We start from the raw sequence: 12,635 nt of genomic DNA, 5'->3' as shown, positions 1-12,635 counted from the left end.
ACCATAGAGAGCATCCTGAGCAACTGCATCACTGTCTGGTTTGGAAATTGCATGGTCAGGGATCGTAAAGCCCTACAACAGATAGTGAAGACAGCTGAGGAGATCATCAGTGTGTCCCTTCCATCTTAGACATTTACATCATACTCTGCATCTGCAAAGCCACCAGCATTGTGAATGACCCAACACACCCTTCACATTCACTATTTACACTCCTGCCATTGGGAAAAAGTACCGAAGCATTTGGCCCTTACCACCAGAATGTGTAACAGTTTTTTCCCCCAAGCAGTCAGATTCCTGAACAGTCATGGACCGATCTGATATCTGATATATGTGTTCTGCTCTGTAATGTTGCACATGGTTGCACATGTTTGCACATTTGACTCACATGAACCTTGTTATATATGACATGTCTTTTTGTTATGTGTTGTGGATTCTTCGTTGTTCTATGTTCTATGTAGCACCATGGTCCTGGAGGAATGTTGTTTCATTTCACTGTATGCTGTACTACTGTATATGGATTAAATGACTATATATTCTTGAATCTTGTTTTGTGTCTGCATATTTCTGTGGCTTTCTTTATTTCTCCTTTTGTAACGCTTCCTGTGAGTTGTGTCTGAGAATGACTGCATTCTTCTTGATTGTTGTAGTTTGTGTAGCTATCTGCACCCCGCTAAGGTGTTTGTATATTACTGCTTTTTTACACGTAATGTATGTGAGAGGGTGCATTAAGGTTAGGGTGTCTTTCTGTGAATACCTCATTTATATGCCGTCACGTCCTTTACAAGTTTTGTCTAAGGTCTGTTTTACATCGACTTGTTTCTCTTTGTGTGTGCTTGCTTTTGTTATTTTTACTTTGCTTGTACACACTTAAAAATTATAGATAGTTCTTTACTGAGTTGTGTGGTTCCTAGCTCCATTACTTGACCAAGCACCATTTCATTCTGGGAAGGTTTCTCTGCATACAAAGTTGGTTCTTTGTGCTTTGAAAAACTGCTGATATTTTTAAGAAACCTGAAATCTTAAATGTATGGTAGGCTACCTAGCAGGATGCTAACAGACTAATAAAATCTGGACTTAACCTGTGTTATTGTGTGCAGCAAGAGTTGTTTTAATATCAGGAACCCACCGATCTGTTACCATCAAGTCTTGGCTATTTACTGTATGAAGCCTGTGACAGATCTAAATAACTAAAGGTTCTTTCTGGAGCCTTCGTGTGGATGGGTCTTTATGAAACCAACAATGGTTCCCCTGTGCTATCACTCTGAAGACCCACTCTGGCACCTTCATTTTTAAGAGTGTATGTTATGTCTAATTATAATGGTGGGATTACAGGCATGTTTCTTTCTTCCTTGTGTTGGGAGTTTGGTATATCCATAGGCACACAAATCCACATATAACTGTGCACGTGCAAGTTTATGTGTGTGTGTGTGTGCTTGAGTAGAGATATGAATATTTCATTTTGTTCTTGCGTGAGTCTAAAGAATCTACATTCAGGACAATTCTGCCACTCTTGGTTTACATCAAGACGTCTGATATTGTGAGTTTAAGCTCCTGTGTGTGAGGAAGACTGAGCAAACCCAGAAGGATTTAAAAGTGTGGATCTGTGTGTGTTTGCAATGGCAAGTGGCCTCCAGCTGAAAAAGAAGCCTACGTGTCAAAGCACCTTAACGTTTTTGGTTATTATTCCAGTGGTTTCAGCTTGAAACTATCTGTGCATGACAAAGTGTTTGCATTTTTCTTGATGGTTTTCCATTTCATAAAAGTGCTACTCATTTATCCATTTTCATGCCCATGTGATAATGCATGGCATGTTGCTAGGCAACTGTCTTCCACAGAAAATCAGTTGGAATCCGAGTGAATTCCCTGCACACCTCGGCCCTGCTTAAACGTCACATGTGGCAGGACCTAAAGAGGGCAGTGCCACCTAGAACTGATGCCAAGCAAGCAGAGAAGTGAAATGCCCATCTGAGTCTATCTCTGTGTGTGTGAAAACAAGTCTATGGCTATCTGTTGGTTTCACCTAACGGAGCGAAGCGTTAGACCTCACGGGTATGGCGATAAGCCGTTTCAGCGCAGGCTTGCTTAATGGCTCCTTTTATAGCTCCTTTCATACTGAACATCGTCCCAAAGTCTTCTCTGGTAATTTCACCCATTATGTTTCAGAGATGCAGATTTTCTTGCTGTCCAGACACTTGATTGGGGTCTCGGCTGAGGGGGCTACCGGCTCTGGAGATAAATCCAGTCGCCTGCGGGTGAGCTCATTAGTCCTACAATGGGGGCGGGGGGAGACTCACTGGTGCATTGTGTGGCTGTGCTGCCCTTCCAGGATCTCCCATTGTGTGCAGAGGAAAGGGAAATGGTGCTGCTGTTGCTGCTGCCTCTGGCAAACAGAGGAAGGAAAGCCCAGAAGGTGGGGGCCTTCCTGTCCGCATGGCCCTAGGCTCGCTTTCAATGCATGTGCACTCCACTCATCACTCTTGGTGCAGGAGGGGGCTGCTTGAGCAATGAGCGCCTCCCCCTGCTCCCCATGGTAAAAGCACTGTGTATGTGTGTGTGTATCTAACTGACCAAGTGCGCTCGTCTCATGGAGCGCCAACACCTCAGTCTGGGTTTGTATTTATTTACGCGTCTCAGTGTGCACCTTTGCATGTGAGGAAGACGCTGTCTGGAAGTCGGTGCATGTAAAGCTGCAGTCCTTGATGAGTTCCATCGTGCACTGTGGCTGGAGATAAGAGAAGACTCTGCAAAACTGCATGTAGAAAACAAAAATCCATTTATTGATTGACAATCTGAAGAAGGGCCTGCAGAACCCATGTGCAGGATAGAGAGAGAGAGAGAGACAGAGAGAATGGGATTGTGGGTGGCCGTCTCTCAATCTGCCCTTCCCGTTTATACGGACTGCTTGGTAGGTTTAGTTAGGAAGCTCATACACATTCCACGTGTCCATTTGGTCCAATATCTTCATATAATTCTGTTATTTACACATTTACAAAATATCATCTCATTGTTCTCAGTGTTTATATTGGCCACACTGATCTGCAGCTAACTGATCGCTGTACCATTTGGATAAACAAGGCCATTTCTATCTTACTTAAGTCTGTGGTCATCTTTTACTGCATATTTCCAACAGTGTGCAGGGATACATTAAGCTTCCACAGTCAAGACCCCAAGGCCCAGGAGCAGCCTCTGCACAGGCATCCATATCACATTCGGCTCTGGCCCCATGACAGAGCCGCAGTAAAAATCCTTTAGGGCAGATCAAAATTAGACTCCAACCCTGAAGAGCAGCCAACTGGCACACAGAGGCTCTCACCCCTTGCTACTGTCTGACCGCACCTCCAATGCTGCCGTTTGTCTGATGCTCTGTGCCCACAGTGTCCACATTTGACATTGCCATTTATCACCTCGTGTGATATTTAGAGGCCCTGCTCAGATACAATGGTTGCACTTCCAATACTGTCACATTATGATTTTTTAAGAGACCCACAGTGTTAGCCTGTCACTTACCAGTATGTGGAGGGTCCCCCCCCCCATACTTCATCCTGAGTGAGCACCCCCTCGTTATTTAGTGACCCAGCCCTACTGGTACTCAATAGAAGCAGCCCCCCAATACTGTCCCCCTGCAGTACTCAGTGGCCCCACTCATGATAAAGTCACTTACCAGTAGGCAGAGGTTCTGTGTCCATTACATACTGAATGGCCACGGCCAAACTGTACTGCTAACTGATATTCGATGGTCACAACTTTGACGCTGTCACACACTACGATATTTAGCAGAACTACCTAGGAGGCTGTCACTTACCGGCATTCAGGCGCCCTGCCCAACTGACATCCTGTGATTAAACCATAGCACTAACATATGGCCTTTTTTAGTCTGTGAGGATCCCTCACAATAAACTGCCTGTTGGGAAGCTCCTAATTCACTGGATAAACGTCTGCTTCTCCGCCATTTTAAGTGACCTGCTTCCGAATCTTATCAGCACTAGTTTACTCTGTTTGATGCACTTCTGCCTCGAGCTCCCGTCCAAGCTATCCAGTTGTGAGTGAACAGAAGAGCTCAAAGCACGTGAGCCAGAATGAAGGATTAGTAAGATTAGAAACAGTTGAGTTTGGACTCCAGGATGTTCCGTTCTACTTCAAGGTTAGTAAGCATCCACCAGCTCAGACACTAGAGCAGCCTTGCAGCCATCGTCCTAACATGGATTCACTCTACTATGTTTCCGTGGAGCTTCCACAGCTGCATGTGTGCTCACTGTGGCTTTGGAATTGCATTCTCAAGATATTTTTTTGGACTGCCATCTGATGGATGCAGTTACCCAGGAGCTTGCTCAAGAGCAGTGGGCGCCACCTTTCATGCTATTATTTAGGTGCAAAGTTAGGGCAGAGTGCCTGCTGTGGTTCTAATGCTGCAATGAATATCTTGCTCCACCAAGGTGGTTTAGAATTGAGGATGGGAGCCATCTTGTTAGGTGCTAGAGTAGCTTTTGGGCTCTTTTTTTGGGCAGGAGATACAGTGCATGCGCCTCATGGAGTAACTTCTCTTTAGTCGCCCATCCCCACTAACCTATCTTTAAGTGGCACTGCCCAGCTCCACCCAGGAATGGCCTGCCAAAGAGGCTTGCGACTCAGGTGCATCGCTGCAGTGTGACTGAAGAGCCAAGATGTACATGCAGTTATGGGAAAGCATGTGAGTGTGTCCCGTGTTAATAGGTGCCCCCTAGCAGCACGTGTTATTGATGGAGTACAAACAGGTGCAAGGGGGTGTGGGGCGAGGGGTGGGTGGAGGGAGAGGGTGTGTTATGGACAAGATATCAACTGAAATCAAACAATGAGCTCCATCGAGATATGAGTGGCGGCGGCTCCGATTGCTGTGCGACTGCGGGGCGGGGAGGGGGGAGCGGGCCGCGGCCAGGTCTCCCCACCCACCCGCCCCTCCCCGAGCCCAAGCAGATGGCGGCAGCGGAATGAGGCCGAGTGTTGTGATTGGTGGAGAAAAAGACAACAGAAGACAGGTGATGCTGTAATGAACATTTATAATGACTTTAAAAAAAAATGAGTTAATATATATATTTATATATTAGCACTAAAATGCCGACTTCACTGGGAATTCACAGGTCAAAAACACAAGTTACTTTACAAACACAGGCTACAGAAACATTGAAATATTCAAGTTAATGAAGTGGGTCCAAAAACAAGAATTCACCTTTCCAGTCATTCCCTTTTTTTCTTTATTAATATTATATAATGTTAAAATAAATAGGTCACGGAGTGGGGCCAGGCGCATAAAAAGAAGTGGCTCTTCAGGCACCTGCCATCCCACCCAGTGGCTCTCATTTTGGCACGGCAGCTCTGAGCTGCAGGTGAAGAGGCGCAATTCAGGCTTATGCACCTTAACCCCCCCCCTCCTCCTCCTCCTCCTCCTCCCACCTCCCTACTGCCAGCGCTCACCAGTCTGGGTGCCACAGCTCAGGAGGTGCCAGCAACTGCAGACCTGAGCCTGGCGTGGAGGGTCGGGGAGGGGATATCTTAGGAGTTAGGTGGGTCAAGGAATGCAGGGCCTTCCCTTTTATGCTGCTGGCCCCTTTCTTTTTAACACCGTCTTCTTACAGTTCAACAAAAACAGAAAATATTTACAGTGGAGATAATGAAAGGGTGGCAGGAGCTGTCGGCCGTTTGGTGGGCTCTTTATTTATCTTTTTTTTTTTTAAATAGATATCTGTCTCTCTCTCTGTCTGAGTTGTCCCAATGTAAAATAAAAGTAAATTAAAATTGCACAGTCTCAAAGAAGCTTTGATATGGAATGGAGGTTAAAATCCAAACAGGGTTTGATGGACACAGAAGTGGAAAGGCTGAGAAAAGTTCATGAGGGGGTGAAAAGTTCAAAAGTTCAGAAGACAAGCTGGCTGGATTGGCTGCCTGGCGGGCGCCCGATCTCCTCCCAGCCTGCTTTTGGCTAAACGACACATTCCATGGAAAGAAAATGGAGAAGATTGGGGTGCAGCCTGAGATGCACCTGACATTTTACAGCTCACAATCAATGGAGGTCCTGAAGGTTGAAGAAATGAAAAGACACCGAAAAGAAAAAAGCGGTGGTGGGAGAGGACGGCACCCCCCCCTGCCCCCCAGCTGAGAGTCTCAGTCAGAGTGATGGAGAACATGCTGACTTCATGGGTGCTTCCAATGGATGTCCGACACACACTAGAACTCAAAAAGTCTGAAATGGTACTGCTTAGTTTGGCACTTGGGAGGAAGAGGAGAAAGGAAGGTTGTGCGGGGAGGGGGTGAGGGGGGGTGGTGGTGAGGCAGGGTGGCGTCACAAGGAGAGTAAACAAGATACACATGAATGGCGGCTTGTTATATCGCTCAGGGTTAGGAAGAGCAGCCAAAAGAAACGTGACATGACAGATGCAGCCTGACTTTGCTGGTGCTGGATGGGAACCTGCGCAGTGCTGAGCCGCCTGGCCTCCTACGGAGATGCATCTGAATTCCTTTGCGCACTTGCCGATACACTTTCTCGGCAGCACCTGACTCGCAGGCTACACACACCGGGATCAAGCAGATGCCTCAAAGAGCCACATGAAACCCTGCTCAAGCGTCCCTGAGTGGATGGGAAGAGAGGAATGGGGGAGTGGTGGCGCGTGTGGTGGTGGTGGTGGTGGGTGGGAGAGGGGTTAATGTGTACCTCAGCCAAAGCTCTACCACCCCTTCCCCCATCACCCAAATTCTAAAAGAGACACTAGCGCAGGTGCGGCGGGCGACACCTTGGACCTCGAAAGCTCGTTTTGGCCTTGAAGGAAATGATGCAGGGTAGGGGGAAAGAGGGCACAAAAAGTCATTAAAAGTGCTCTGCCTTCGTTGTCATGCAAAGATAACGAGACACTTGCAGGTTGTCACCCACTCGACATGCAATACAGACGTGCAAAAAGAGAACAGCGAGCTGCACAAGACACACGTTCCAAAGTCTAAAAGTGCGTCGCCCTACGCATGCCAGGCTACATCAGAGGGACGGAGCCGAGCAGCCCAGGCTCTCGCTTTTTCCGTCTCTCCAGCTTCCTGCATTCTTCTGTAGTTTACAAAGTCTTTTTTGTCCAATAGCTGCAGAGTTTAATTATAAATATTGTTCATTTGGCACTTTCACATTATTTTACAACGCAGGTATGTCTTTAGAAGCTGCAGAAATCTGTTTTGGCACAACTTTATTATTATTATTGTTATTATTAAATATATTTTCTTTTCCACCTTGCTGGTTTGCAAGACCGATATGTCTCATAAGAGTAGCAGCATTTCGGTAAACCTTCTCTGAGGCATCAGAGACACACAGTGCAACGTGCCGCCATATTGCTTCCAGTGTTTCACATTTCTTTTTGTATTATTATTATTATTTTTATTTTTGTCTCTAATAAGCAACACAAAGCAGCGTGGCGGCCATCACAGCGCCCAGCTTCTTCTGCCTGCAGGACCTCCTTTATATGCCTCCCCCCAATCCTTGTTCTGCTCATTTCTCTGTTATCCACCTGGGAGCAGGGGCTCATCGATAGTGAATGTGAACATGGACTGCGTCCAGGCTCACAAAGCGAGGGGAACTGGCATGGGTGCCTTCTTACTTTAAATAAGAGTGGTGATGTCCGAGATGCTAGCCAGAGATAAAACAGCTAGCTAAACCTGACTTTGAAGATTACAGCTTTCCCTGGGCACTCGAACTAAGCTCATCTTGACTCGGACCAGATATTCCAGGGATGCCACTGCTAATTGCTATGTCCCTCTCAAAAATACTTTCGAGTTTGGCCTGGAGACCTTTACAAAGCCAGACCGATATTTGCTACACTATTCTACTACGCACATCCTTTGCCCTGATGCGTTTGTTTAATTCAGGGTACCCTGCTAAATCTAGCCTTTTAAATTTCACGTCCAAATTTAGCTTAGTCAGAACACCTCCTCCAAGCGACCCCTTGGCCAAATGTGGTGGTCACAGGTCTTTCAGCAAATGCCACTAAGGGTCTGAAGCTGAATTTACAAATTAGTAAACTATGCACTTACACTTTAGAAACAATTCTCTTTGATAGAATTAAATGAAGTATCTTTTGCTCATAAAATCTCCTAATATGTTTTCGGGTAACTGGGCTAAAGCTGAAGACCAAGATTGCTTAGTCAAGATGAGGACTAATTTTAGGCAATGCCAGGTTGACTATAGATTCAACATTGCTTCAAAGTGGCTGTAAACCCATCATATTTAGGGTTAAGCCAGTGTGTTCCAATTAATGAAGGACCTCAAGACAGGACATGGCCAGTTTAACCCGTATTGCAAAGTTCCAGACCAGTTCCATCTAGATTTACTACAAAATGGCCAGTCAGACTTTCAGGTTATAAGTTCCTTAGAGTTAGTTTAGTCCTTAGAAAGTTTAGTCACATAGAGGCCTGTAAAATACCAGCTAAACCAGACCTGGCTAGCTTGACCCAGTTAAGCTTTAAAGGTGCTATTTGGACATTATTTAGTCAGGATGAGACCAGTTACACCCAGTTTAGCCAAAGCAAGGTCCATCACATCCTCCTTAGGTAGAATAAGTCCTGATGGACTCATCCTAGCAAGGATGAACCATGGATAGTCCTCCTTTAACCAGAATGAGGTTGTAAGTATAAGACTCGTTTCGTCGATGTAGTTTAACTTGCACAATACTGACTTTTGTTTGTTTGTTTGTTTTTGTTTCCCCCAGTGAGCTATTACAGTGTTGTATAAATGGCACTATGGCCAGGGATACTGTACATTTCTGTTTTGTTTAATTCTAAATATCACTGTCCTGTCTTAATTGGGATTTTAGTATTCCTGGTTCTGCTCAAGATCAAATTTGGACCTAACCTCTGCCACGCAGATTCGGCCTACAACTGGATATAACAGATGTGACCAGTTCAGACAGGCAGAATTGTACGAATTCAGCCCACAACTGCCTCCCCATCTCTTGCTACATTTCAAAGCTGATTACACTGCTGCTGCTGCTGCTGCACTTGGCTCCTGGATCACTGCCACAGGAGAAGCATGAAGCCATTGGAGACGCTGAAATGGGGTCAGAACAAAGCAGCTAATTGGAATACATAATATGGACGGATGAGTGAGATACCCTGTGACCCCAGCATTTTCAAGGGGGCTATACATTGCCTAGTAAGCACAGCACCCACCATGGCTCTGGTGACCCACTATACAAAGAGTCTAGGCTCTCCTACTCTTGTCAATACAAAGACAGCACTTTGTCCAAAATACCATGGCCCACTGTCATGAGACAGGACAGCCAAACAGGGACATAGGAACTGTGACTTTTTTTTGGAAAGGACGCTTTGAGCTTATGTATGTGCAATGTGAAGAAGTAGGCAGAACATGACGCCTCTTCAAGCACAGAGGGAGGGACAGGTGGTTCACAACATTATGCCCTAACAATGGTTATGTGTTAGAACTGACTCATGCTGGGGTCAACACAGGGTTCTATTTTGGACTTGTGGCTCAGTGCAAGCAGCTTTGAACGTGTATGGTGCAAGCAGTGGAGAGAAGGACCAACCTTTGGAGGTAGCGCATGACGGCCACCACACCCCTCTGTTGGGGCTGAATGTCACCTGTAATAGCAGAAGGTGAAAGTGACTTACAGGAAAACTATTTCCATAAACCAGTAGGGAGTCGCACAAAAGAGCAGGCACAAGTGCTGAATCCAGGGCCCCTTGGCACTCAGCAGTGGGAGGGGGCACCACATCCTGCAAGCTACAGAAGAGAGGAGGGGTGGGGCAACGTCCAAAAGAAGAGGGCCCAGTCAGTCCTTGGGACATGAGGGCGAGCTTGGAGGCGGAGCTCGGGGTGGGGGCCTGTGGAGTAAAAATCCTATGTACATATAGACATTTGCTGCCTGCCTTGGTTGTTGAGGGGATCGTCCGCTCATTAAAATACTAAAGTGTGAGGCTAACCGCCCGCTGGTCAGCCTCCATTTCTTATTTATTCCCCACCCCAGCACTGCTGGCTTTAGCCTACTTTTTGCGGGTTTGTGGCCCGCACACCCTGCTCATATGTGATCCTCTGGCTGATGAGATACTGAGCAGCTTGGGTGGCAGCAGGTGAACCGGTGATGGTTACTTTACGGTTCCGGGTGCCAGGAATAAACTCGCCCTTTTTGGAGATCTGAATGCGGGCTCCTGTTAACTCCTGATATTCCACCAATGTCTTCCCACCTTTGCCCAGAATGGCACCCACCAGGTTTTCTGGAACAGCAATTTCTACCACATCTTTTGCCCCTTCTGCCAACTTCTCTGTAGCGAGGAGGGAGCTGGTCATCAAGGGGGAGGTGGCACTGAGGTAGCCATTGGTCGCTCCAGTGGCAGCTGCCAAAGAGCCCAGGGTGAATCCGCCCAAAGCACCTGCATGTGGTCCAGCACTGGCAGAGGCATCGCTGGCGTAAGATGCCAAAAGATTGGCTGCAGCAGCCGCCGCAGGGGTGGCACTTGCCGCCACCGCAGCCAGAACTCCAGAGGCAGCAGCCGGGTTGAGGCCTAGGCCGAGAGAGTTGGTATTGTATCCGTAGCTTGCCAAAGTGTTGAGAGCTGAGGTGATAGCCAGAAGATCATTCCCTGAAAAGCTGGACATGGCTGTAGGGAAAGCACCCACACTAGCGAGACTAGCCTGCCCTAGGAGGCTAGAAGCAGTAGCGGCAGCGGCAGCAGCAGCAGGCAGCACTTCAGCAGAGTTGGCATAGGGGGAACCGGTGGGATTGGAATTGGCCACAGGGCCGGAAATATTGGAGTAGCTGATATTCAGACAACTGCTGCTCTGAGGGTCCTCCTGGATCTTCTGTACAATGATCTCTACAGCTTTTCGGTTCTGTTCAGGCTCTCCACTGATGGTGACCACTCTCTCCTGCAGATTGATGCCCTCAGGCTTCTGAGATAGCTGCACCCATGCACCAGACTGCTCCATGATGGCCTTGACTGTGGCACCACCCTTGCCGATAATCAGACCTGCAGTGCTGTTAGGAACGATGAGTTTAGCCTGCAGGAAGAAGAAAACATGGGTCAGATCTGGTAGCTGGATGCCCAAGTTTATCACTGTGAGGACAACGAGAAGGAGAACATGAGATAGGAGCAAGAAAGGAAAATTAATTCATTTTTTCTTGCATATCCAAACTGCTCACTAGCAGATATAGCTCTCAAAATCGGTAACAGATGTCAACTGCTACACCTAGGAAGAAACCCAGAAAGCTGGACAAGCTAGATGCCACTTCTTTGAAAAGCCATTTTGTAAAAACACCACCCACCATGGCTCTGGTGACCAACCAGGGGACATTAGGTTTGGCTAAAATATGTCCCATGCTGCCGAGCAATTGGAATTTTGGAAGAAATATGTAATACGAAGGCAACTCTTTGATATTATTAGCAAGTTCACTTGGAGAAGGTTGTGCATTTGACAGCCTGACACTCTAGTACCGAACACAAGAGTTAATATGGCCCAGTCACGTGTGCTCTGTATGGTGAGAAGGGTGGATGTTTTATTTTAGGCACTGTCTACTGCTTGAAGCCCTCATCCAAGTGAGGCCTTGTCTTCATGTCTCAACTGCCAGTCCTCAAAAAAAGGCAGCTGCACATCTAGTGATCTTCCCCGAAGGATGTGGACCGTCCCCACTGTTCAAGCCACACTTCCTCCAGAGACCCCAAGCAGACGGCTGCATCTGGTGCCATCTAAAAGGAGGGCAGGAGCGGAGCGCCTCATGGCAGGTGCGATACAGGGTTTAAGCGCCAGAAAAGAAGCAGCGGCAGCCGCGTCTGTGCACTCTGAATCACTGGATACAAAAGAGCCGTCCATAAAAGCACCCGCTCCCGGGGGTCCGTGTTACCATGGAAATGCAGCCTCAGCATTCAAAAGAGACTCAAAGCGACAACACATCCCCCACTAAAGAAAGAAGGGGGAAGGGAAAAAAAGAGCGCACAAGAGACTGGGAAGTGAGAGAAATGAGGAGAAGGAAGATAGATGGGATGAAATGATAGAGAGGGGAAAAGGGAGAAAATGCAGGAGATGAGCAAATATAAAGAACAAGCCCAGCAGTCAACTGCTAAGGTAAGAAAAATATTGAGACAGTTTTTAGTGAGCAGCACAGAGCACATTTACAGTAATAAAGCTCATCACACATGCTGTTGAATTCAATTCAGTTTCATTCAATCTCTTTCTACTTGATGCAGTACAAAGTAATGCAGCCTATCAACCATGGATGAGGTGTACTTCCATTAAGAACCCCAGAGTGCTGGACACATTTATAAATAATCAGGGATCACCTTCCAAGGTCACACTTGCATCAGTCTTCTTCACATCAGCTATGCCCCCCGCTTATTATTTACTTATTATTATTTGGCTGACTCACAATATTTGAGACACCATTTCTTTTGTTTTTTCCAGGTGAAGTGACTTCAGGGTCACTCAGCGTCAGTAGTAGGATTTTAACCTACAACCTCTGGGTCTCAAGTCCAAAGCCTTAATCACTACATTGCACTACAGAAGGGACTTGTTTTAAGGTACTGCCACTCATTCCACTCCAGCTTATACATCTCTGCCATGTTTGCATGTAACAGTCGTGATCACTTAAGATTTAAGAGTTCATTAAGAGTTCATTCAGAAT

General features: G+C 46.7%; 1 protein-coding gene across 1 annotated transcript in view; it reads right to left on the bottom strand.

The window, feature by feature from the left end:
* Positions 1–5,016: 5,016 nt before the first annotated feature.
* The window catches only part of nova2 (NOVA alternative splicing regulator 2), a 47,689-nt gene continuing 40,070 nt past the window's right edge, over positions 5,017–12,635 (bottom strand). The window contains exon 4 of the mRNA XM_039770742.1: positions 5,017–11,017. Within this exon, the coding sequence (XP_039626676.1) occupies positions 9,998–11,017 (1,020 nt within the window). The 3' untranslated portion in view covers positions 5,017–9,997. The remainder of the gene's footprint in view (positions 11,018–12,635) is intronic.

This window comes from Polypterus senegalus, chromosome 12, assembly GCF_016835505.1.
Source record: "Polypterus senegalus isolate Bchr_013 chromosome 12, ASM1683550v1, whole genome shotgun sequence".
Classification (NCBI taxonomy): Eukaryota; Metazoa; Chordata; class Cladistia; order Polypteriformes; family Polypteridae; genus Polypterus; species Polypterus senegalus.
This window is presented reverse-complemented; position numbering and strand designations above follow the sequence as displayed.